Raw genomic sequence first — 25,226 nt, forward strand, 5'->3', positions numbered from 1 at the left:
ATAACGATTAGCAGACTAAAGTGAATTTTCTGACCACCTAATTTTATGATGTAAGAATTGTCTAATTCTCCCTCTGTGTGTACATAGTAGCCATTTTAAATGGTCAGGTATTAATGAAGATGCTTAGATGCCGTATTGGGAAGGCATTTCCATAAAACTGTGTTGTGACCAAAAATAAGCTTCATCTAGATACGAAACATAACTTTGGTAAGTTAGTTAATATTTAGGTTTATTTAACTTTTAGAATATCAACATGGGGAAGATGTTTAGATACCAAAGGAGTAAGCAGACGCTAAATGGACTAACCTTTTTCAACTTATTCTTAATTACCTTCAAATTGAAGGATTCCTTTACTGACTTCTGAAATGCTCCCTTTATTTTCTCTAAAATTTCATCATCTTCCTTTTTCTCTCCTTTATTCAGTCTAAAAATAACATTAATTTAATCCATTTTGCATAGTTTACTAACCATTTTTTCTTAAGCCCTTTTTTTCACTGTAGTTCATACTAAATATAGATCTAAGTCATCATGGTCCCAAATCATTTGGTTCCATTTATATGTCAAAAAACTTGAGTTATGTAATTAAGGACACATGTAAGAGAAGCCTAAGTGCTGTTTGCATAATGCATCCCTTGCTTAAGATTCACTTTAAACTTGGCCACCACGTCTATGTATTATATTGTTGAAATTGCTGTGTTTGTCCCTCTGAATGGAAAGTAAATGTTTTTATTGTGGTAGTGTTTTCTGGAAGACAAAAGCACCGGCACTACTGCCCATCTTTTAGCTGAATTGTTATATGTTATTTACTGGTAACGTCAGAGTCCCTGTAGACTTTTGGAGAACATAGCTGGTTTACCATTATTTCTGCAAAGTTCCACTTTTGTGCCTAGTTAATGTAATTATTCCCCTTGGGCATGCTTTACCAGTTGCCAGTTTTATCATTGATAATCTTTATCTATTGTAAAAATGAAAGCCTTATGAATTAACTTTGTGTAAGTAGTTGACTTTTTTAAACATTATTTGAAAGCTGTCCACTTAAAATTTTAAAATTAATGTTTGGTATTTTAAGAAGAAGGGTTTTTTTTAACTAAAGAAAAAATGCTAAAAAATTGTTTATGTATCTCTGACAATAATTACTTTGAGTAGACTTTAAAGAACAAAGTTTTGGGGGAAATAAAGGGTAGTTTCTTTAAAGCTTGGATTATTTCAAATGGAAAATCAGTGGTACTCATGTATCTGCAACTAATGGTGTTTTAAAATGAAGAAGTGTGGTAAGTTATAATTTGATAGGTATTTTGTTTTGTTTTGATTTGGGGTTTCCCCCCCATGGGGCTGGTAGCCATGGTTTTTTTTCCCAAGCAAAATAAGAAATGTCATTTGGAATTGTTTGATTTTTTGATAAGAACATCAACTTGTTTGTGGGATAAATGAGCAATTATCTATGGGTTCCACCAATGTAAATTGTTCCAGTTTTATAGCTGGTTGTCATGAATGTTGAATTATGTTGCATTAAAATAAATTATTTGGCTTACTCTTTTATTACTGTACTTGTTTAGTGGTAACGTCACGTTGGTAACACAATTCTTTGTAGATCTACGGAGACTTGATGATTACTTTGTAATTAATAATTAAGGTGCTATTTTCAGACAGTTGCGCGAAACTTTTTCTCCGAATATTTGTGAACCCAACCAGAGACCAGCTGACAGGTTTAATTTTTCTTTGCCCAAAAGCTCCTGGTTTTTTTTCTTTTTGTTTTTCTGTTTTTTGTTTTTGTTTTTGTTTTTGTGAACAAGTTTAAAACTAACTGCCGAGACCATTTTTTTTAAATTTTAGAGAAAATAAATAAATAACACAAAGTGATGTTACCCAAGCAAGGCCTTCTAATAAAGGAGTGGTCCCCTCACCCATCCCTCCCTACCTGTGCAAGTCCTGCTCACATCAGTTTCCTTCCATCCAATTAGGCGACCTGGGAGACCCAGCCAGTACCGCCCAGACGGACTTCGGAGTGGTGATGGGGTACCTCCAAGAAGCTTACAGGATGGAACCAGGGAAGGTTTTGGACACTCCACATCACTCAAAGTTCCACTGGCTCGATCCCTGCAGATTAGTGAAGAACTACTGAGCAGAAACCAGTTGTCCACAGCTGCCAGCCTTGGACCATCTGGATTACAGAATCATGGACAACACTTAATATTATCCAGGGAAGCCTCTTGGGCAAAACCACATTATGAGTTCAACCTCAGCCGTATGAAGTTCAGGGGAAATGGTGCACTCAACAACATCAGTGACCTTCCTTTTCTTGCAGAAAACTCTGCCTTTCCAAAAATGGCACTTCAAGCAAAACAAGATGGGAAAAAGGATGTGAGCCATTCATCTCCTGTAGATTTAAAGATACCACAAGTTCGAGGAATGGATCTTTCTTGGGAAAATCGCACTGGTGATCAGTACAGCTATAGCTCTTTGGTAATGGGTTCACAAACGGAGAGCGCGCTTAGTAAAAAATTAAGGGCTATTCTTCCAAAACAAAATAGAAAAAGCATGTTAGATGCTGGACCCGATTCTTGGGGCTCAGATGCTGAGCAGTCTACCTCTGGACAGCCATATCCCACATCGGATCAAGAAGGAGATCCTGGCTCCAAGCAGCCTCGGAAGAAAAGAGGGCGTTACAGACAGTACAACAGTGAGATACTGGAGGAAGCAATCTCAGTGGTTATGAGTGGAAAAATGAGTGTTTCCAAAGCTCAGAGTATTTATGGGATTCCCCACAGTACACTGGAGTACAAAGTAAAGGAGAGGCTGGGCACTTTGAAAAACCCTCCAAAGAAAAAGATGAAGTTAATGAGGTCGGAGGGGCCAGATGTTTCTGTAAAGATTGAATTAGATCCCCAGGGAGAGGCAGCACAAAGTGCAAATGAATCAAAAAATGAGTAGGAATACTGTAGAGTGCCAATTACTGTACAAACTGGGTGAGCACTACTGCATTGTTCAGCTGTCATTGCTGGCACCTAACTTCATTTACTGTGACACTTGTTTCTTTGCAGATTTTGCATTGACTTGTGTGTACAGGGGTGAAAGGTGCATTCTGAATGTTGCATATTTTAAAATTTTCGTGTGCAGTATGGCTCGGGATATTGTTTGGCCTTTTGCATGTTTCTCTACAAAAGAGAATTGAGTTACCTCACAGAGAACAGATACATGGAAGTGGACTCCTTGCCTGTAGAGCCTGCATGCTTTTCTTTTTTTTTCTTAAGTTATATTTGCCTTTATTTAAAAGAAAAGAAAAGAAAAAAGCCCCCTTTTAGAAACCACCTCTGTCATATTGGGAGCTTTATCATTGCAAATTGGAAAGCCATCTTATAAAATTATTCACATTTTTTTCTTCTGAGATTCAACTAATTTAAGGGTTAAACTAAAGAAACTAAGAAAAATGAACTTTTGAATTGAAGAAATTTGGCTATTCAATGATAAATAATTATTTGGGTCAATTAACATTTTATGATTTCCTTCTCACTATTAAGTTTACTTAACAAATTAGCAATCTATTTAGTGCTCACCCAGGGAGGGGAAGGAGGTGGAAAATGTGCACACACTACCTTCAAAAATGCTTCAATTACATTGTAACACTACCTTTGCTGTTATTTCATTTGGGATTTTCTAAGGGTAGGATTTGGTCTCACCAACAAGTGAGGATATAGCCTTATCTCATGGAGGACGAGCTCCGTTCTTACTCAGGAGCAGTCAGGGTACATTACATAAAACAATAGAGGATGCCTCATTTTAGCAAATTAAGTTTTTTTGTATTCTTAAATCCTTTTACAGATTTGATCACGTGCTAACTAACAACTAAATGTCAGTTGCAGCAACTATTTTAAAATATTTAAGATCTGTTTATTGGGGGGATGGGAAAAATAGGGGGGAAATGTGTGTGAGTAATTATAATATTACAAAAGTGGTATCTAGATTTTACAGCCTCAGTAATCTGCTCAAATATCCACATAAGTGAAGAATCCATGTTTGTGGTGAGAGAAAGAACACAACCCCAAGGTAACCTAAAATGATTTAGGTTGCATTTCAGTTCTAACAATAATTCAATCAGAAGTCAAGCTCCTTAGCAATTCTTTTTTAACTAATTCAGATACTAGTACAAGGGGGCAGGGTTTTTTTTAGTTTTATTTGTTGCTTTGAACTCTTTTTTTCTTTTCTTTTCTTTTTTTTTTTTGGCATCCTACATACTATCCCCTTCTTAACTTTTTCTGATATTTAGCTGATTTTTATGGTTGTTTAGCACACAGTTCGGGACCTTTCAGATTGTGTTTTATATAAGCACTCCTTAAAGAACACCTAAGGTTTTTTTTGAGATGGGCTTTTAAAATTACAGTGATGGGCTTCCCTGGTGGCGCAGTGGTTGAGAGTCCGCCTGCCGATGCAGGGGACACGGGTTCGTGCCCCGGTCCGGGAGGATCCTACATGCCGCGGAGCGGCTGGGCCCGTGAGCCATGGCCACTGAGCCTGCGCGTCCGGAGCCTGTGCTCCGCAACGGGAGAGGCCACAGCAGTGAGAGGCCCGCGTACCGCAAAAAAACCCAAAAACAAACAAACAAACAAACAAAAAAATTACAGTGATAAGGTTTGGAACGTTTATTTTCTACAACTTTTTTGCAAGAATAACAGGTAAATAAAGCCCATGAAATTTAATTTTGCATTGTGACCAAATTAAAATTACTCTTCGTGCAAAATAAAATCCACCCCACATACACCCTGTATTCTAATCTGCTGAGAAAGGTGGTCAGCCCCTTCTAAATGCTTAACCAAAAACAAACAAAAAAATCACTGGAGTTTTTGTGTAAAATAAAATCAAAACTTGGAGCATTAAATTGAGGTTGATGATTTCTGATGGATACTAACAGTTTGAGAAGTAGGTCCAGATATTCCCAAGGCATAAATTCTTGCCTGGAAATTTTGGAGCAGTTAATTAGGTTAAGGATAGTTTTCCCTCAGCAACCTGTGTGTTCAAAGGTTAGGCACACCATTGCTGTTATTAAAATACACACATTCTTGACATAGCCTGGGCTTGGGTTCCTCTTTTGGTTTGGTTATTTTGTGTAGCAGTTTAATCAGTGGATGACTGAGCCTGTTTCCTCTTAGCTTTCTAGTCTTCTCAACAGAAAAAGCAGTTTGGGTTCAGAGCAGTGTATGACTCTGCAGTATTTTCTAGCCTAGCTGGAAGTTGCAATAAAAAATACTTAATGAAATGTATGGTTTTCATCTGCAGTTGAAGGAAATTGTAGAAATTTTGCTGAAAGCAAAGGACTAAGCTTATGAAGGAACACCTCCTTTGTTCCACACTCGATTTGTCACACATAATTAATTGCAGCCATGGTACCTTTTTGCATGATGTTTGGGGGTATTCGGTAGCCCAAGATTGCTGCAAAAAGGTCCTTTGAGCAATTAATTTGTGCTTGTTTTGATCCCCTCAGAAAGGCATCATTAAAGGCCCATTTAAAAATCTGGCCCTAAAAGTTCAACTTTTGTAGAGTTTTACTGTTCAGAGAGGTTTTAATCCTATGTGGTAGTCTCTAAAGTGATGTATGAGTTGAGTTATGTAAATTTTGTCATTGTAGTGTACATGGAGTGATCATTTTACTAACATAAATATTTTCTATGTGTGTTTCAGTGGATGACAATCGAGCAGCAGAAGAATGGTGTGCCTACCCTTTAATGCTGCAGTTTAAATAAGAGAACTTGTATTGTGTCATTTCAGATTGTAGGCTGAGAGTTGTAAATAGTGAAAATTTGAGTACTTCTATTATTTGTTTTGGTTAGAAAGTGAATTTAAAAAACAAACCAAACTCTAAACTTTCTCAGATTAAAAGTCCTGAGACCTGAAGATTGTAATATTCATGTCTGTGAAGCTTTTAAACATTACACTTGAGATCAGTCATGACTTGATATTCAGGTAAATTTTCTTTTCCAAGAAGCTTTTGAATAAGCATATTTCCTCCAAAGGTCGGTCGGTCTCTCTCTTTCTTTTTGAGTGTAGATTATTTTAAAGCACTAATTGCATTACACTGGTAACTGCAATATAAAATAGCCATTATTGTTTTGTGAAGCATGGTTGAAATTAGATAGTGGTCCCTTTTAAATTTCATGAGCCTCTCCAAAAAAAAAAAAAATTAAAAAAATACAGAAAGCTGCTGAATATTTCAAAAGATATATATTTTACCTTATTGTAGGTTTTGTAAAGTTAGTTTGTAATATTCAGGTGCACTTTTAATGTTAAATTTTGTGTTCAGAGTTCCATTATACCATGTGTTTCTTGGATGTGGCTCATCACGTGGCTGGCTGTCATGTCAGTCTTGGTGCCGCAGTGATCCCGTAATATTTGGTTTCCCTCTTGATTTGCCACTATTCTGTATTGGCACTTTCAGTGTAGATATTCTAGTTTGGGAACATCCTCATAAATGTGTAATAGAGATTGGTCTATTCGCATGCTTAATTTCTGCTAATCAGAGTTTTGCATGGCCCAAACAACAGCTGACCATTTTTATGGTATGGGAAAGTATAGTTCACAGCTATCTTTGTCACAAAAGCCTTTTCTCCTTTCATTTTCCAGTAGGCGGATGATGACATTACTCCAACTATATGATATGACTCAAAATAATATTAGGAGATAATGTATTTAAAATCAACTCCTACATTTTTTTATGAGAGAACATAGATGTAGAGTAGATAAGCTATGGCACTATAAAATCAAAAACACTAATTCCGTGGAAGGATATCTAGTTGGTATTTTTATCATTAGCTTTCTCACTTTTGAAACAGTCATCAAGCTTGACAGTAATGTATTGTATTATATTACTTTGTTTAGTAGGCTTACAGGTGACTGAACTGTGTTTGTGATGAGCTATACACTTTATTCTGTTCCCTAAATACCATGAAGGACAAGGTCTCTCTTTCAGGAAAAATAATTTATATTTGTGTATAATACTTTTTAATGTTAAGTTTGTTGTTATTCTGAAGTTTAGATGTTGCTTGATAAACCTTTGCTGCAGCAGATCATGGATATGAGTAAGGCTTTGTGTGATAATAGGGGTCTTTAAGTGAAGTTAATTACTGTTCAGTTCTGGTGAGCAAGCTCAACAAGTGTGAAGTGTGTATTAGCTTTATTTGGTACACTTTTACTTTACAATATTGAAGTGCTTTTAGAACTCTGGTTATCTTATATAAACCATTACCTCAACCAATTGGCATTTCCATTCCCCAACATTTTACCTGAGGTATATATAAGATGAGCTATATGGGATCAGATAGTAAAACAGTAAGGCACAATGAGAAGTTTAGTTCCCAATTTTCTGGAGAGAACTCTAAATTAAACTAAAAATGACTACCTGCAAAGGCCCATATCATAACTACCTTCTGTCATTAGGCAGTACGTGGCAGCCTTGGAGCTGCTAGTGAGCTATGTGTTCTCCCCCTGCCCCAAGTAAGCACATGGTGCGAGGCTTGGTTCTAAGCCTTTGTGAGTCTCTTATATTTCATTGACCCATAATAGTGAAGCTTGGATTCAGTTATTTTTATAAAACAAATTATTGAGGCAGCCCAATGTCAGAACCTGAAATTATTTTGAGTAGTTACAGCAGATATGACAGCTCAGTGTCATTTTGTTAACAGCTATTATCCCTGTAGATTTAATTTTAAAACTACATATTTTTGCTTTGGAAATTATTCTTTCTTAAACTAAATGCCAGAGGTTGTTTTCATGTGAACCATCCTTTTCTGATATATATATATATATATATATATTCAGGTTGCTGTCATTGGTGATGGAATATGGCAATAGACTGAATTGTTCCACTTAGTCTTTTATAGGAGACATTAAAAGTTCCAGGTTAAATTTTGACCTTCATGAAGATATCAAAGATTGTTTTCCTTGTTACCTTTCCATTATAATTAGGTCTTCATTAATACTACGGTCAAGCCAGTGTTATTAAACTTAATGGCTTTAACCAGACAGCCCATTTGGAAACTTCATTAAGCTATATAGGGATGTTTTTTTAATCTAATTGCTTTCAAGCTCTACTGAAAAGGAAAAAAGTATAATCGTGGTACAAGGAATGCAGACCTCCAAAGTCTTCTTAGGTTTTTTTTGGATACATTCTGTCCTTGAGACTTAAGTAGGATTTGTGAACATGGTGACTGAAGGGAAAATAGAGGAAATTCTTTGCATATTCTCTGTCTCTTATTCCCAAATAAACTCGCAGTTGCCTTTTAAAGAAGCAGACATTATCCCTGTAGCTGTGTGCCCTAAGTGTTATGAAGGAGATTGGAGGAGGGAGTTGGGAAGTAGGATGGGGAAAGTATGTAGATCAGGAAAAGCTAAAGATTCTGCCCTACAGTACTAAACATGAGTCGCAGGATAGATAACATGGTAAAGTTGGGCCACCTTCATTTGATAGTCAGAAAAATCTTTTAGATTGTTTGAAAAGTGAGAATAAAGGCAAATTAACGTTGGCTTGACAAACAATAAAATATGAGTTAATTCTGCAACTATTAGGAGGGTAATTTTAAGGTTTCCAGTTCATTTATAGCTATATCAGTAAAAGCCGAAAAGCAAGCACTTTTAGTTAATCATAAATTTATTGGATGTAGCAAATATTATAATCATAATATTTAATCTTTATTGTTTGAATATGGAATTAAACTCTTTACCCTATCTTGAACTGTCATTGAACAGGCTCAAGATGATCTTTTCAACACTGGAAATGACCCTACACACATACCAAAAAAATCTAAAGCAGTAAGACATATTTGAAGATCCATACCTCTTAGACTTTTTAGATTTGTCTTGGGAAATAATTTATGAACCTGTAACCAGTATTAGTGCAGTCTTGGGTTCCTTGTTCTGCATAATTGCACCCTTTCTCAGGTATGTCCTGAAAACATAAATTTTAAAATAATCTCTTTAGAGATTAGATTCTCAGTGGATAGTGTGTAAGGGGACTGTGGGAGGGGGGCGGGAGGGTTGGACACAGGACACTGACACAGTAGGGCAGGGATTTTTAACATACAATAGCCAAATAGAATTTCAATCTACAATATTTTTAGCCCCTCAGAATGAGTTGAACAACATCTGTTATTTGATAAATACCTGGTGCTACACTCCTAAAAGTCTTTTGTTTCATCCAGGTGACTTTGTTTCCTGCTTGGTGGAAGGGTATATAGTAAACTTTACTGTCACTAGGAAAGCACTTGTCTGAAATGTTTAAAGTACTAGAAAAGGGATAATTCAGCACTTTTTCTGTTACAACACTAAAGTCTTAATTTATCTTCAGAGTCTTAGGTACTGTAAGTTTTAGGGTGATTATTTCAAAATATAAAACATACTACATAATATGGGGTCAGATCACATTTATATGAATAATTCTTGTCTTATTTTTTAAAAAGACAATAACATTTTGTACCTTGCAAGCAATTCCAAGTGATTGCCTCATTTTCCCCATTTCATTAAGCATTTCAGGCTAAGAATTTGGAATTTGAGAGGAGGTGAGGGGGAAGTTCCCCAAAATGAAAAATTGTGTCAGACAGTTTTAGAAAAATAAATCACTAGGAAAATGGGTAGGGATTCTCTCTCCCTTTAAGTCTTCAGGGAATGAGCAGTATTTAGAATCTTTGGCTGAAATTCAGGCCTTTTTACTGTGTAAATTTTTAATATTAATTCACTGACATGCTTTTTACATCAGAGGACTGAAAATGGATCTTAATGTTTTTAAGTTGTGGAAGGGTATATTTCTAAAACGAAGGGGGGGATAATTAACTAGGTTAGTATACCAGCATTAGTAAGTTTAAGGAATTTTAGTATGTAATAGCAAAGTGTTTGATTAAAAGTCTAATCCTATATTGCTAGTCAAAATTATAGTTACATTCTGATCTAGGAAAGATATAGTCATTGGATATTGATATGCTGTGCTGTCAGAAAACCAGACTAAGATAGAAACCTTTATCTGACTCCCACATGTTGCTTGTTCTGATGGGATGTATACTTTACAGCAGCTTGTTGCTGCTTTGAGAAGAAACGTATAAACTATACATTCGGAGTGTTTGCGTATAATTCTTTATAACCTCCACTTTAAACTGTCAAACATTGGTATTTTATCAGTCCACACTGTTAAATATAGCTAATGTTCTTAGGAATCCAACTTGTACACACTGTTTAAAAACCCTCAGGGACAGTTTACACACTATTCTCACTCAATTCAGGTACTTTGATGCTATTCTTAAACCTAACAGTGACTTGTATTTTTCTGTTTTGCTTTTATTTTGACGTGCTGGTAGCACATCCTTGATGAATGTCAACTTAAAAACTCAGTTCAGGTATCCAGGTATAACTCAGCCAAACAGATTTTAAAGCTGCATATAACTCTCCAGCACACGGTGCCTCACACTCTTATAGTGGCATTCTATATATTCAGTTATTACTACTGAGCAGATAATATGGGGGTTCCTGTTAACAGTGTATTTAAAAAGACAAAATGTGCATAAATATATAGCCAGCACATGCAACACATACACATACACACACAGTTAAACTATATATTTTTAAATGCTACTAATAGCCAGCACAATTAAACGACATTCCTTGCTGCTTCTGTAAACTATGACAGATGCAGTTCTTCCTCAATGTGGCTCTTGCTTCTTCACCATACTACTACTAAATTCAAGCACTGGTCCTTGGGTGTCTGACCTCTACATTCTAGTTTATGCAATGTCTTTAGAGAATTCTGTGCACTGGCCACTGTGATGGAACCGTTGGGCCAGGAGTGCTCTGATTTTATTAGTAGTGATTCTGCCAAAGTTGGTGTTGTAACATGAGTATGTAAATGTCAGAAAATTAGCAGAGGTCTAGGACTACATATCAGCAGACAATTTTGTCAGTATATTTTGTAGCCTAGAAGTCCTCAATGACAAGTTTCTTCTGATGTGAAGTTCTAATTCCAGTGTTTTAGCCCTTTGCATCTCTAATGTTAAGACTTGTCTGTTAGAGGTCTTTATTCTTTAAAACTCCTTTTGTTTTCTGCAGTACTGTCTGTGGTTAACAAAATAGATATTATTCCTCTGCTTTAGTATTTGATATCTTACATCTAAAAGGAATTCTCCATATATAAAATCCATAGCCTTTGAAGATACGGCAAATGGCATCTTTCAGATTTCTAGAAGTTCAAGTGTCATGCAACAAAACAGGAACCCCCTTTACTCTTATGGACCTCATTTCAATATACTGTTTACAGTTTGACGGAATTGTATAATTTAATATTTCTCTTGTACTGTAGTTTATATTTATTTACAGATTTTTTTTGTACTGTGTGATTTGAACTTTTTGTTCCTTGCTATGATCAACATTTATGTAGTAGAGCACTTATGATCACAATTTAAGTTTTTTGGTTTGATTGCACTACATTAAATTTTTTAATGCAGTTCTGATTTTTGACTGGACTAAAAATAAGCTGTGTCTTAATGTATGTGATGAGTACTTAAAATTTTAATCCATGTGGTCCCCCTTTTTTTTGCATTCTATGTCGAACGCTCTAGTTCTCTCGTGCATGTGTAAGATTTAATGGTTCCATTGTATTATTTGACCATGACATTTTGGAGAAACATTCCCAGCTGTAATGTTGTGTATGGTAGTTCTCACTGGATGCTAGACTTTTCAAAACCACTATTCTTCTAATAAATTTTGTTGTGAAAACTGTTTTAAAAGCTTGGTTTCTCCTTCTTAAGATTATAATGCTTTTTTTACAAATCCACAAAAGGGGTAAGATTTCGACGTGCACTGTAAATGCACTTGGTAATCAAAGTTTGTAATTTTTTGTGATAAATTATTTCCAGATGAAATCCCTTAGATAACTAGAAGTTGCTGCTTCAAAATGGTGCTTCAGTGTTTGGATTTGGTACTGCCTTGTAACCCTGTCTCTCTACTAATTTGATACTCCCCCTACCTCAGCTTTCTTCATTGGATTATTCACTTCAAATATTTTCAGCTAAACAAGATACATTGACATTTTCCTAATACCTGCTTGCTGAACTTAATTTTTCATAATTTTCTTAGAGTAAAACTTTATTCTGGGATTACTTGCCAAAAAGAATAATGATTTACTCATTTTTGTTTGCTCTTGAGGCATAAGTGTGAAAGCACTGTCAGTCAATTAAGGTTATTATAGTAATTCAGATTCTTGGGAGAATGCTGGTATTTCCTTTTACCAGACAAATAACAGCATATATGTTGCTCAACATTTATATTGTGGGTTTTAGAAACGGGGTGTAAAAAAAGTTTTGTATTACAAAGTGGTTTCTGTTGTAAAGTGGTTAGGAAGGAACAACTGAATTACAGTGATAAAGATCAGAAATGATAAGCAAAATGTTTTAGAAAGCTCCTTTTTCAAGCTCATAATATTCATGTAATATAGGCTGTTTGAAGTGATTTCCAGTCATTTCTAATGGAATTTTGTATATTTTAATGATGTTATTGTTGGTAGTTGGTCTAGATTATCTTTTAGTTAATTTTTTTGGTCTCATTTCTTTGGCTGCCTAGCTAGCACTTTGTGCCTTTTGGCCTGATGTTTATAAAATCGGAAATCTTGCTGGTACTACAGGCTTGTTTCCTTGGCTTCACTTGTTCCCCTTACTCAGTTATGATGTGTGTCTATAGAACATTTTTCTAGAAACCTAATTATTATTTCTTTGTACAAAGCTATAACTACGTGTTTCTTGTCATTATCCATTTTAAACTGGTGGCCAGGTCAGTTGTAGTAGGATTATAATCTAGCATCTCATCAATGAATTTATTTTAGTGATCCTATCTTCATGTTGATACTTAGCTCTTCAATTATGACCTGATTTTTAAAAAGGACTTATTTCTTCTAATCCAAAATTTTCTTCTGTAATTCTGCTGATACTTTGGAATTAATTCAGGAACTCTTAGGAATCAGGGAAACTACATAAGGGAAATGGAGTGGAAAAAATGGAAAATCTTATCTGCTTTCTGAGTTGTGGAGTTTTTTCCTCAAGGACTGTGAACTCCTCTCACCAGACACTTGTATTCAAATGTAAAAACATATACCCAAGTCATATATTGTTAGATTTTGTAGCTGAAATGAGTGAAAACCTTTTTTTAAACAAAGTATTTATTTATTAAGTAACATTAAGAGATAACTGTTCTTGTATTCAGAGTATCCACTTTATCATTATTTGCTTCCAAAGGGTAAGCATTTTAACACAGAATTTTAGTCATCATATTCACCTTATAAGTTGTTGGACTTTTTGCTGTTTAGGGGGAAGTGGTTAGTGTATCAAACTGCATTTACAAGTGGAGTAGACAGGCTTGTTTTCAGAGGTTAGTGGAAAAGAAATGTTCTCAAAACATTTTAAAAGATTGATAGGTATATAATGAATAGTTTTAAGTCATGATTTGGTTAGAGTTCAGCGTGGAAGTAAGCAAAAGTATATCAAAATTCATAAGTATGAAATCTTACTGAGCCTGGAGCTTTTTATAGGCATGGAAGAATACTGTTGTTTATTGACTAGTAGTTTTAAAATGTTCATTGTACTTTTCTCGCCCACTTTTATTTGATCAGCAGTTTGGAGTGATAAGGGATTATTTGGTAATGTAAATTTCTTGCAACTTGGTATACTAGAAAGATCACTTGTGTTTTTCCGTCTGTAAAGTGAGCGTTGTCCTGAATGCCTTTTAGGCCCCATTTCAACTCTGCGTCTGTTAAAAATGCAACTTTCTATTTAAATGTGACAAATACACCAATTATATCTGTTCAAACATTGAGAAATACAGTAGCAACCCTTTATTAAATAATAAGTTCTTATAAACCTTAGGTTTTTGCAGCATTTTCTAAAGGAAAATGATGCCTTTTATTTAAAGCAAATCCATTTTGTTAAGTTTTTGTTATGAATTGTATGAATGTGACAGTGCTTTGCTTTTGCAAAAATTAGATTGAGCAGTTACTTTTTCTGATTAATTTTAAAGTATGTTATTCGTAATTTCTGTTTCGATTGTGTGCAGGCTAGTTCTGCTTTGAATGTTAGAGCACTAAGAGTTCTGGGGATCATTGGATATACTCAGTCTCAATCAAAATCAATCTTTTAACAATACAGATGCCTGGATCAGTTTATAAGAGTGAGGCTTGAACATGTTATATATTTTCAAATTGTAACAGGTTTTTTGTTTTGTTTGTTTGCATTTTTTAAGTTCGTTTATTCAACAGATCTCTTTCTAATTGTGTCAAAAGACGTAAAATTTACAGACTTAAACATTTTTAAGTGTATGGTTTAGTAGTGTTAAGTATATTCACATTGTTGTGACCATAGTGGGTTTATTAACCCACTGATTAAACACTGTTGGTCCCATCCTAATTTTTCATTTTTAAAATGAAAAATAAGGAACTTGGGGTCTTTAAGGGACTTGCCTGCCCTCCTCACATACTGAGTTGCCCTTAATACTCATGATTCCAAACCTTTATACTTATCTTTATACCACTTTGGCACTCTTGACTCAACTTAGAATGAGGGATTTAATCTAATACTTTTCTTTTAGATTCACTTTTAACTAATTAAATCTTAGCTATTAAATCAACTAATTTTATTCTTGAATAAACTTACATTGCTTTTTAGGAAGAGAATTAAATCTGTATTATGAAATTGCCAGTAAAGAAATTACATTTGAGGCATTTAAAACTTGATTGTTAAGTAGAAATCAGCATTATTGACTCAGTGCTGGAAGAGGTGAATAGGTAGGGCATAGAGAGAAGAGTAGAGAATATCCCAAGTTTAAGAGAGAGAATTTGATGAGCCTGGCTTAAAATCCCAGCCCTTCTACTTTCTTATCACATGGTCTTGGACAAGTTATTGAACCTTTCTGAGCCTTAGTTTTCTTATGTGTGAAAGGGGGTTATGCGACCCACCTCATAGATTTGCTGTGAGGCTGAAATGAGATGCTGTATGTAAAATACTTAGCACTATGCCAGGCTCTTTGCAAGTGCTCAATAAATGAAAACTAGGAGTGAAAGCACCTGGCAGGAGTTAATTTAGTGTGAGAGGTAAGGAGAGTGAGAAAATCCCATTGAAAGTTGTGGAGGGGCTTCCCTGGTGGCACAGTGGTTGAGAGTCCGCCTGCTGATGCAGGGGACACGGGTTCATGCCACGGAGCAGCTGGGCCCGTGAGCCACGGCCGCTGAGCCTGCACGTCCGGAGCCTGTGCTCCGCAACGGGAGAGGCCACAACAGTGAGAGGCCCACATATCGCAAAAAACGAACAAACAAACAAGAAAACAAAACAAAGTTGTGGAGGAAGCTGTTTATATTGATTAGAACTTGGGAAGTGAGGCACATGAGTTTATATTAGACTGGGATATTGGGCAGCCAATCTTGTTTTAACTATAAAATGAGAGACAGGGAAATGTTGGAACTATAATTGAAACCTGGAATGCTGCTTTTCTGATCTCTTGGTCCTGTTTGAGAGGAATATTATCAAACTTATCAATCATTCTTTATTTCTTTTCAAAGATTAAGTGGAATAAAAGTTGTTTGGAAAGTAGAAGAATTTATAGAATTTTCCTTTCCATTGTATAGAGTTTTTTGTATTTTCAAGGTTGAAATTTTACATGCTTTCAATCTGTAGATTTTTCTTTATATGTGGTGGTAGTTTGTATAACACAGTGTAAGATCTAGGTGAGACTGTGGGGATGTGTGTGTGCTTATGTGTTTAATCATCAAACCTTTAGTTTTCCAGTGAAAGAATCTGGGGACTCTACTGCCTGTTTAATGAGATTCTAATTACACTCTTACTAAATGGGAGTTCTGTGCATTTCAAACAGATAAATCAGATCATAGCTAGCACAGTTTAGAGGTGTTCATTTCAGTGTCTATTAAAATGACTTGAGACATTTTTCCCAGGAAAACCTAGTACTATAATTTTAGCTAGATAGAGATGGACTAAGAAGAAAATAACGAGGGTAGCAGACTCTCGTGAGATGCTAGGAATTGGTGAGTCTGTGTAGACCAGCTCTGCAAACTTAATCAACCAGTTATACCTTACTAGTAAGTTACAAGATCAGTTCAGGGGGTTCTAAACAACATTTTAAAAAGAAAAAAGAATCAGAGTACATAGCATATAATATGGATAAAATATTGTTTTGTTGAATCTTACGTGTTGTCATACACATACAAACTAGGATGTGATGTGTGTACCGAGTTACTTTGTAAAAAGTATTTCTTGTTCTTGGTTGCAGTCAGAAATTCTAATGGCTTCTGAAAACCATTATGTAAACCATACCTTTTCATCCTTGTTTTTTTGGTGCCAGCAACCTCCTGTGTGCTTACAGTTAAGAGCCTACACTCTTACTGTCTGACCTTCAAAATTCCCTTCCTTTCCCTGCCTCCTTGATTTGAATTCATTTTCTTTGAAAGCTTTTTCTTCTGCCTTCTGATTACGTGACAAAATGCTACCTCTGCCCTTTTCAATTCCCTTGAAAAGTGTCTTGGGAAAATTATTTTCACTACATAGTAATTTATTTGGTTAGTTTATTCATCACTTACTTATGCCTGAGATGAACTAAGCCCCAGTTTTTAGGCAGTGAAGCTACCACGTTAAAAAGGCCAAAGTCCTGGACCTATAGAAAGGTTCACAATCCAATGGAGGGCGTAGCCACGTCAGCTGTTACTGTGCAGCATAAGCGCTATTTATAAAAGATAGACACAAACCATGAGAATATAGTGAGAAAGAAAGAACACGGCCCACAGAGAGAAGGTGCTAAAGGAGGATGGACTGTGAGCAGTGGGAAATTGACTGAAATTTTATGCAGAAAAAGTGACGAAAAAGTTCACCTCTAGCATTCATGAGGTGAACACGTGAGAAATAACATTAAATCTTGTATAAGGTACCTTAGGAATCGTTTTAAATTTTAAGTCCTTTTGCATTTTACAAAGTGGTCTAGGTCCTTTAAATAATTAGTTAATACAATACTTAGGAGTGCCGTCATTGTGTCAATTTTAAGTGATTTATTATATGACAACAAAAGAATTTGCCACTTTTAAGGATTATGGCACAGATTTGTATGGTTTCAAGAGTGGAGATTAAGAACCTCAAGAGAACATGAGAAAAGGTATAGAAGATCCCATAAAAATCACAAAAGACTCAGGACACTTAGATAACTGCTTATTTGGATATTTATGTAATCTCCTAGTTTCCCCTCTTCCTTTCACCCAAAAAGAAACTAGGAATATATGTCCAAAAGCATACCACTTTATTTCTTGAGAGGGAAAAACATTTCTGTTGCAGGGATCTGTCATGTGAACTCTTAAATGTTCTTTTGCTTTCTGTTTGTTTGTGTCAGCTCCCCATGCCTCCTTTAGGTCTCCCATCTGCATACACAGTGCCCTGCAAAGTGGTAGTGTGGGTTTTTGAGGTTATCATTATTATCGTCCCTATTATTACTACAAAAGAAATACATTCCTCTTGTAGTGGAAATCTTGTGTGGACTGACTCCTCTCAGTTGCACTCCAGGGAAACTGTGCACGGTCCTTGGCCACTGCTGGGCCTTGACAAATGTTTCTTACCCTTCACCCCTCCTTGAAGAGAGCCTCATGATATGGTACATTTTCTCTCACTTGGGGAAATGAGCGCCTCTATATCCTGCCTAAGCAGTGGTATTTTTTTAGTCTATCATCGTCCTGGTCATTTAAAGGGAATTAAAGAGCAATTTCCCCCAAAGAACAGCATAGATTTTAATCCCCTACTTGACAGATACAAAAACAAAAAAAGAAATAGACTAGACTCACTGACTTGTCATGAGCTCTCATGTATCCTGACCTAAAATGTCAGCTGTGCCTTTAAGATCAGATGGCTCTTTAATCTGGTTTCAGTAGTTCAGTGAGTCTAGGTCTAGGGACAGACACTTTTGCAGTTTCAAATCAACCATGAGCAGAGGTGTGTCCTCTTTGTCTGAAATTACTGTAGTATTTTCTAAAGTCTATTGCAAAGTGTTTTCTAAGAATTCTTAGTTACAATACTCATTAGATTAATAATTTAGATTTGTGTTCTCATCAAATCAGTATTTAGTTATATCATTTAGGGATATTTCTCCCCCCACTTCCAGGAACTGTCATCTTTAAACTTTACACCATCCAATCCAAAATCCCCTTTCACTGCCTCTGAACCCTCCCTCCTTTTGTTTACATTAATTAACACCAAATGTAATGTAATTTGGTCGTGCATGCATAGTCTTACCTGGGATGATAGAAGCAAAAATCAATTTGGTAGAGGGAAAAAAAATTTTTCAGAAGTAAATAGTTTGACAGAAGTGTGTGTTTTGTGAGCCTGTTACATTCCTAGAGAGGAGATGGAAACATTGGACTGTTGTATTTAATGACCCCTTGCTCTGACTTCTGACTCACCAAGTAACTTTCTGATTATATTTCGGCTTCCCAGGTACCTTTGCTATAGGGTGAAAATATGTTAAAGAGTGAACCTAAGGATCTCCTTGATAATTATATTTTTTATTGTAATTTAATAAATTTGACAATCTAGCTAAACTTACGAGAAACAGAAGATACAATATACAAGCCTTAAACTGCTTCTATCATATTTAGATCTACTCTAAATAATAGCCTTTTATTAAACCATGAGATACAGAAAAGCTAGCAAATTATGGCTTCATGTCCAGTAAGCACCCTCTGAAGCCCTTCTCCTTTCCCCCAGTTTACAGTATTAATTCATAATTTTTTGAACCTTTGTTCTGCCCTGTTTTTACTGAACTTAGTTAAGAACACAGTAAACTTAGAAAGCTATCACAAAGGGATTGCATGTCTTTTGTTTTAAATCAGTAGTTCTCAACTATTCTTCCACTTCACACCCTAAGCAAGATGCCATGTTGCCATCAGCAAGAGTGGCTCACTGAGGACTCTTACAGGGTGAAGAGTCACAGGTACATCTTGGATTTGGAACCCACCCCCAACACACCATCACCCACAATTCTGATCTCTCCTTAACCCCAACTTTGAAATCCTTTTCTGTCTAAATCCATCTAAATTCTATCTAAATCCAAATTTAGATAATTAGCATTTCAACCACCTGGAAATCAGGTATTAAGCTGTCTGATTTTAAGAGGCCACTTTCTATTCTGTGATCTTAAGAACTTTATTTCTCACTTTTCTATGTCACCTTTGCCTACCCTTTTACTGTTTCTCCTAGTTCAGTTCTAGGGAAAGAAAACTTGATTGTTCAGTAGTTTACACATACAACTATACATGGCCTTTTAGACAGTGAAGAAAAACCTCCATACCCCATGCTTGTCTTCTCCACTACACACACACTCACAGTTTTGTCATAGCCCTTAGAGTATTCCTGTATCCAGGTATGAAAGGTACAGAGATGTGAAATAGCCAAGGGTAGATGCATTTCCCAGTGAAGAGTGAGGACTTGTCAGCAGACTTATCCAGGCCCTTGAACATACTTATATTTTCTGTGCTTAAAGGACCACAAGTAAGGAATTAGGGAACATAATTTCAGATTATTACCTGGCAAAAATTACAACTCTTACTGCCTTTAAGCAGGGCTAACAATGCATTTTTATGTTTTCCTGTATTTAAAGAGAATCAAGCTAAATTAATTTACAACTCAACTATTTGGTCCACTCCGTCTAAAGTATTGTCTCAAGCTTTCTCTCCCCTTCTGTTTTCCTGGGATTATCTTTTCCTTCTTCTAAGATTAGCTCTCATCCAAACATTGTTCATTCTCTCTGTTGATCTTTTTCAGTCAAAAAGAATATATTTTGGTCATCAATGATGTTGCATTGATGATTGATAGTTACAGAGCAGATACTGAGAGACTACCTGAATCCATCAGTCCCACATTCTAGACTCTTAAAATTGTCATTTCAGCTCTCTACCAATCTCTTTTCTATTTGATCTTTTACCCTAAAAGAACATAGGCATTGACCATCCACCATTTATATTAACCACCGGAATGCTTTCCTTTGGAGATTTAAGTATTGCCGTGATATTGACAAAGTAGGCGAGTTCAGCTATGTCTAACCTCTGATCTAGAAAAACATCATTGAGTAAATCATTAAAGATAGGGTTGTGAAACAACACATCATTCTTAAACTGTGCCTTTCAAAGTTTTTTATGAATATTATCTTATCCTTTTACCACACCCTTAAGAATTAGGCATTGAATTGGGGATAGAAAGACAAATCGGTCAAGGTCATATAGGCCACTTTTCACCAAGGAGAGAAACAGAACTAATCCAGGTAGTTTCCTTCTTCTATAGCCTTTCCTCCCATTTACCAGTCCCTAAGCTTTTACTGCTCTTCAGTGGTGGTGGTGAAGTATTTCTGACTGATAAACAATTGACTTTAACTATTAGAGAGTGTCCTGTTACTGAGCGGAAGAAACGTGAACTCAGGTGATTTCAAAATCTGTGATGAATTACCGTTCTTGTAAAAATCTAATATAGTCAGATGTGATGCCAACTATCACTGAACTAAAAATAAAACATAGTGCTTCTCAGGTCGAGTTGACCTAAGTGTGGTCTGTAGGAGTGAGTAGTCTGTAGGACAGAAACTCACCCCTCTTTGGTTTCCCTGCTTACTGTCTGAGAGTAAATCAGGACAAATGTTGTATTTAGGCTCTATTAAAGGCCTAAGGCTATGGGAAGAATTGAATAACTAGAAGCCAAAGTAAAGACCAGCTATTTAAAACTCAGGCAAAGCTGGCTAGCACCCATTTTCTTAAAACGTGAAAAAAGAGTAATAGAAGGAAACTTTTAAAAAGATGTTAATTTTTTAAATTAAGTAGTTGAATGATATGGAATTAAAATTCATCTAAACATAGGTCTTATTGAATAAACTTCCAGAGAAAATCAAATAAGGTAGGAAGCTGGGTAATTTAGAAGCACAGTCAAAAGTAATTTTATTACTATAGTTATAAAGTTAGCTATTATAACAGGGCCCATTTAATGACACTTGGACAAAGGTTAGTATTAATGTGAAGGTTCTCATATTCAAGAGAAGCTACTATTGGGCTCATACCTGTGTGTCCAGTTGCCTACCAGATATGTCAGATTCAGCATCTTATAAAAATTTCAACTCAATGTGTACAGAACTCTTCAGATACATATACCCCAGCAATCACCAGCTGCCAGCTTTGTTTCCTGTGTTCCTATCTCAGTAAATGGTGCTACCTAGGAAGAAAATCCAAGAAGCAAACTCAGGAAGCATCATTGATGCTCCCTTTCCCTCCCCCTCTTTTTTGCTAAGAGGAAACAGAAATACATGAAATGTGACCCCTACCTACACTCAAGTAGCTTACATCTACTTGGAAAGCTAAGACAAATTAAGTCATTAAAAGATACAAATTATAGGGTAAATATACAAAACCCCTGATCATTGCCAAAGAATTTTACAAACCACTATAGCTTAGGATTTCAGGAAATGATATAGTCACTCCAGGTTGATAGTTTTGAGGTGGCCAAGGATGTAACTGATAAAGAGCACCCTACTGCTTGCTCTGGTGACCTGTGGTTCACCAGAACATTGTCCCTGATCCTTTTTACTGGGAAAATACGCACAAAATGACCCTTTGTTGATTTCTCTTTCAAGCAAGGTTGCCATTTTCAGTTTTAATCTTTTCATCTCCTGAGCTTCCCCAAACCACTGCTATAAATGCGTTTTAAGGTTGGTGTAGTCTGTGTCCACCTCTGTGATGCTGTTTTTCAGCCTCCAAATGCTGTACTGCATTGTTCCAGGTTAGAGTTCAGTGGTACTAACAATGTTTCTTCAGTATGCCTTAGTTGTGAAGACACCACTTCCCCTTGCCATGATGCTGTGAAATAGATAATACCTACTGGTGGTTGGTTGACTGTTTTGTCCTTGGGGACTAGTCATATTGTCACAATCATTGCTTCAGAGCTGATTGCATGGCCCTTTGGAAGACCTTACATTAGTTTGGGGGTGACTAAAATATTCAATCACTATTAAATTATTGAAACATGTGGGACAGCAGCAAATCCAAGTTTCATAACCATAAAGGAAGTTAGGTATCATCCAAGGATTAATCATTATTCAGTTTTTTACTCTCTGTGAGCATAGCTTTAGAAGAAAGTGCTTCCTCAGTTTTTCTTCAGAGCTCTCTGTACTTTTATTGGGCACACACCTTGATTTCATGAATCTCAAGGCATGTTGTTAACTTCAAACACCAAAGCCTGCTTCCAGAGCACAGCCATGAAGCAGTGTCCAGAACATTTTCACATGAGTGCACTTCTTGAGTTGGGGAGAACCATTTATTTCTCTCTTTAGTCTTTTCTACAATAAGATGCCATGACATTTCTTAATCCTTCTCATAGATCTTTGTCAAGCTTTTTTCTCTTTTCTTGTATTGCTAAAACATACTTAGAGTGTAGTTGATGCATTGAAAAGGCAGTAATATCTCACTTATTTGTAGCCACCTATCTCAGAAATATCAGGAACACATCCAAGAACCAAAAACAGAAATAAAGGGCTCTGAGCAGTTGAAGTTGTTGTCAGGAGATCCATGTGGTTTACTCACAAAACTCTTCCTCAAGCCTTCATTCAGAGCTTGTTTACTTTCACTTAAAGTACCAGTCTAGCACTTGAGATTTGGTTTCTCAGCTAGTGAGCAAAAGTACTCAGCTAAAGGTAAAAGTGGGACTCCTAAACACAGCTGCTATTTGGAGGCCAGTAAGAAGAAAGATTTTTAATAAAATGCAGACAGATTTTTAATAAAATACAGACTGCCACTGTGACTTCTTTGTATTTAGGCAGTAGATTTACTTAATTGAGTAGCCCCCAAAACTATCAATATATTTCAGTTCAGTATAATAAAAATAATAGCCAAGCTTCAATAATAGTGTACATGGTAATGACTCTGAGTCATTAAGAAAGAATAAATTGTGTTCAGAGGAGGATATAATTTTTTTAAAACTTCCATCAAAAATACTTAAAATTTTTAAATGTCATGAAGAACCTAGGGGTAAGACAGGAATAAAGACACAGACCTACTAGAGAATGGACTTGAGGATATGGGGAGGGGGAAGGGTAAGCTGTGACAAAGCAAGAGAGTGGCATGGACATATATACACTACCAAACGTAAAATAGAGAGCTAGTGGGAAGCAGCCTCATAGCACAGGGAGATCAGCTACGTGCTTTGTGACCACCTAGAGGGGTGGGATAGGGAGGGTGGGAGGGAGGGAGACGCAAGAGGGAAGAGATATGGGAACATATGTATATGTATAACTGATTCACTTTGTTATAAAGCAGAAACTAACACACCATTGTAAAGCAATTATACTCCAATAAAGATGTAAAAAAAAATACTTAAAATTTTTAAATGTTTGGTAGTTGAAGGGGAAACTTTCATTATCTAGAAAATCCTCTTTGGGGGGTTGTAAAAAGTATTAATATACATTTCTGGTCTCTGAGTTATTCTTACTGAAGCATGTTCAACGTGATTGGCTGACAGTAATGGTAACTAGTATTTGTGTAAACTTTGTAGGTTTTCTTTTGCAGCAATCCTAAGTGGTAGATGGGGCAGGTGCTCCACTAAGACTCAAAATGGTTCAGTGTTTTGGCCAAGGTCACACAACTAGTAAAGGGTAGACTACTCTCTACTGTCTCCCAGTACTATATCCTGTGACACATATTATGTTGTTAGTAGCACATGATGGACATGGACACAAGGTACCTCCTGGACGGGGTCCCTTCAGCAGGGACCTCCTGACTTCCCGTGAGCTACAAAGTCTGCAGCTGCAGGAGGAGTTTGTTAAGTTCCCACGTATATCTCATTGAGTCCGAGAGTTGGAAATGACTTTGCAGTCACTCACCCAAGAGTGTCACTGGTGTCTCCCCTGCTCTAAAGGAAGGGAGGAGCTTCTTCCTGTTGACCTTTCAGATATTTCCTTTCTAAAACTTTTTACTGAAGGACAGTATACAGACAGAAAAATATACGTATCATAAGTATCCTGTTCAGTGAGGTTTTTTCCCAGTTGCTCTTGGTCTTTCCACCTCTTTGTTAGATTTTGGCCCCATAGCCAGCGTGTACATGTTCAGCATAGCCATGCATCTGTTATAATGCTTCTATAATAATCTTTTTTCTTGGTTTATTCACAATTCAGTGATCAGTTTCACCTTGAGGTGTAGGCATTTTCTAAGACATTTCTAGTTTTTCTAATCTGTAGTCTAATGTAGATCTTTTCAGATACCCATGGCATCACTAAAGAAAACTCTCTTGCTAGTTGTGAAAATAAAAACACAGTGTAACCTTTTTTCTTGCAAAACAGTTTAAATAACGGATTAATAGTTTCTTGGTGTTATTTTGTTTTGTATTTAGACATGTTTCAGCGTTATTCACCACTTGGTCTTAAAAATCTGCATGAGTCAGGAACAGAGAAAGTAAAATTGAGCACCTGCTCTTTTGTGCTTTGTGCTTTATGTAATCTAATATCTCACAACAATCCTTTGAAATATTGATACTCAGTTCCAGCTTACAGATAAGGAAACCAAGGTTCAGAGAGGTTAAGTAATTTGCCTGGGATCCTATAGCTAGTAAATGTCAGAGCTACAAGAAGAATACAGGTTTTTCATATTCCGCAATCTGTGCTCTTTCCACTAAAACCACACGGCTTCAGAGGCCAGAAGAGGGTAGGGAGGTAGGAGGCCAATGTAGGCTGTCTAGAGTACACCTTCCTATAAAGGCACTTCATGACTGGGAGATAAAGTCAAAGATTGAAGAAAAAATAATTAGCTGGAAGATATTATCAAACAACATTTGTTCAGCACACATTTATTAAGCTGCCCTTGGTGCTTTGCTGTGTTACATAAAGAGTCAGATAATAGTCTCCTAAGGAATTAGGCAGGAGAGAGAGAGAGAGAGAGATTGAGAAGTTGTATAAAGCTCCAGGAAACTGGGACACAGCAACTGCATGGGCTTAGTAAAAATCCTGACATCCAGAAATACAAAACAGCTCTTGAAAACACTAGGCTATCTAGGCAGAAATTGCCTTTAGCCTGTCCTCAATCTAGTATCATCCTTTTTCTGCCTTCCCCACTATCCTGATTAAACTCTAAGAGTTGTCCTAGATAATTTACGGAAATGGTTGAAAAGTGTTCTTGAATGTAGAATTGGCTTCCTGTGGATTACTGTAAAATG

At 36.2% G+C, this 25,226-nt stretch overlaps 1 protein-coding gene across 2 annotated transcripts in view; it reads left to right on the forward strand.

Moving 5' to 3' along the window:
- LCOR (ligand dependent nuclear receptor corepressor) overlaps positions 1 to 25,226 on the forward strand; it is a gene marked incomplete at both ends in the record, with an annotated part of 34,124 nt that overhangs the window by 3,816 nt on the left and 5,082 nt on the right. Inside the window, one exon of one of the 2 annotated variants that reach the window (XM_079716209.1) lies at positions 1,962 to 2,931. The exons of the other annotated variant lie outside the window; for it this stretch is intronic. Within the exon in view, the coding sequence (XP_079572335.1) occupies positions 1,962 to 2,931 (970 nt within the window). Of the gene's footprint in view, positions 1 to 1,961; positions 2,932 to 25,226 lie in introns of those variants that run through there. 2 annotated transcript variants of the gene reach the window in all.

Source organism: Hyperoodon ampullatus, assembly GCF_949752795.1.
Source record: "Hyperoodon ampullatus genome assembly, chromosome: 1".
Taxonomy (NCBI): domain Eukaryota; kingdom Metazoa; phylum Chordata; class Mammalia; order Artiodactyla; family Ziphiidae; genus Hyperoodon; species Hyperoodon ampullatus.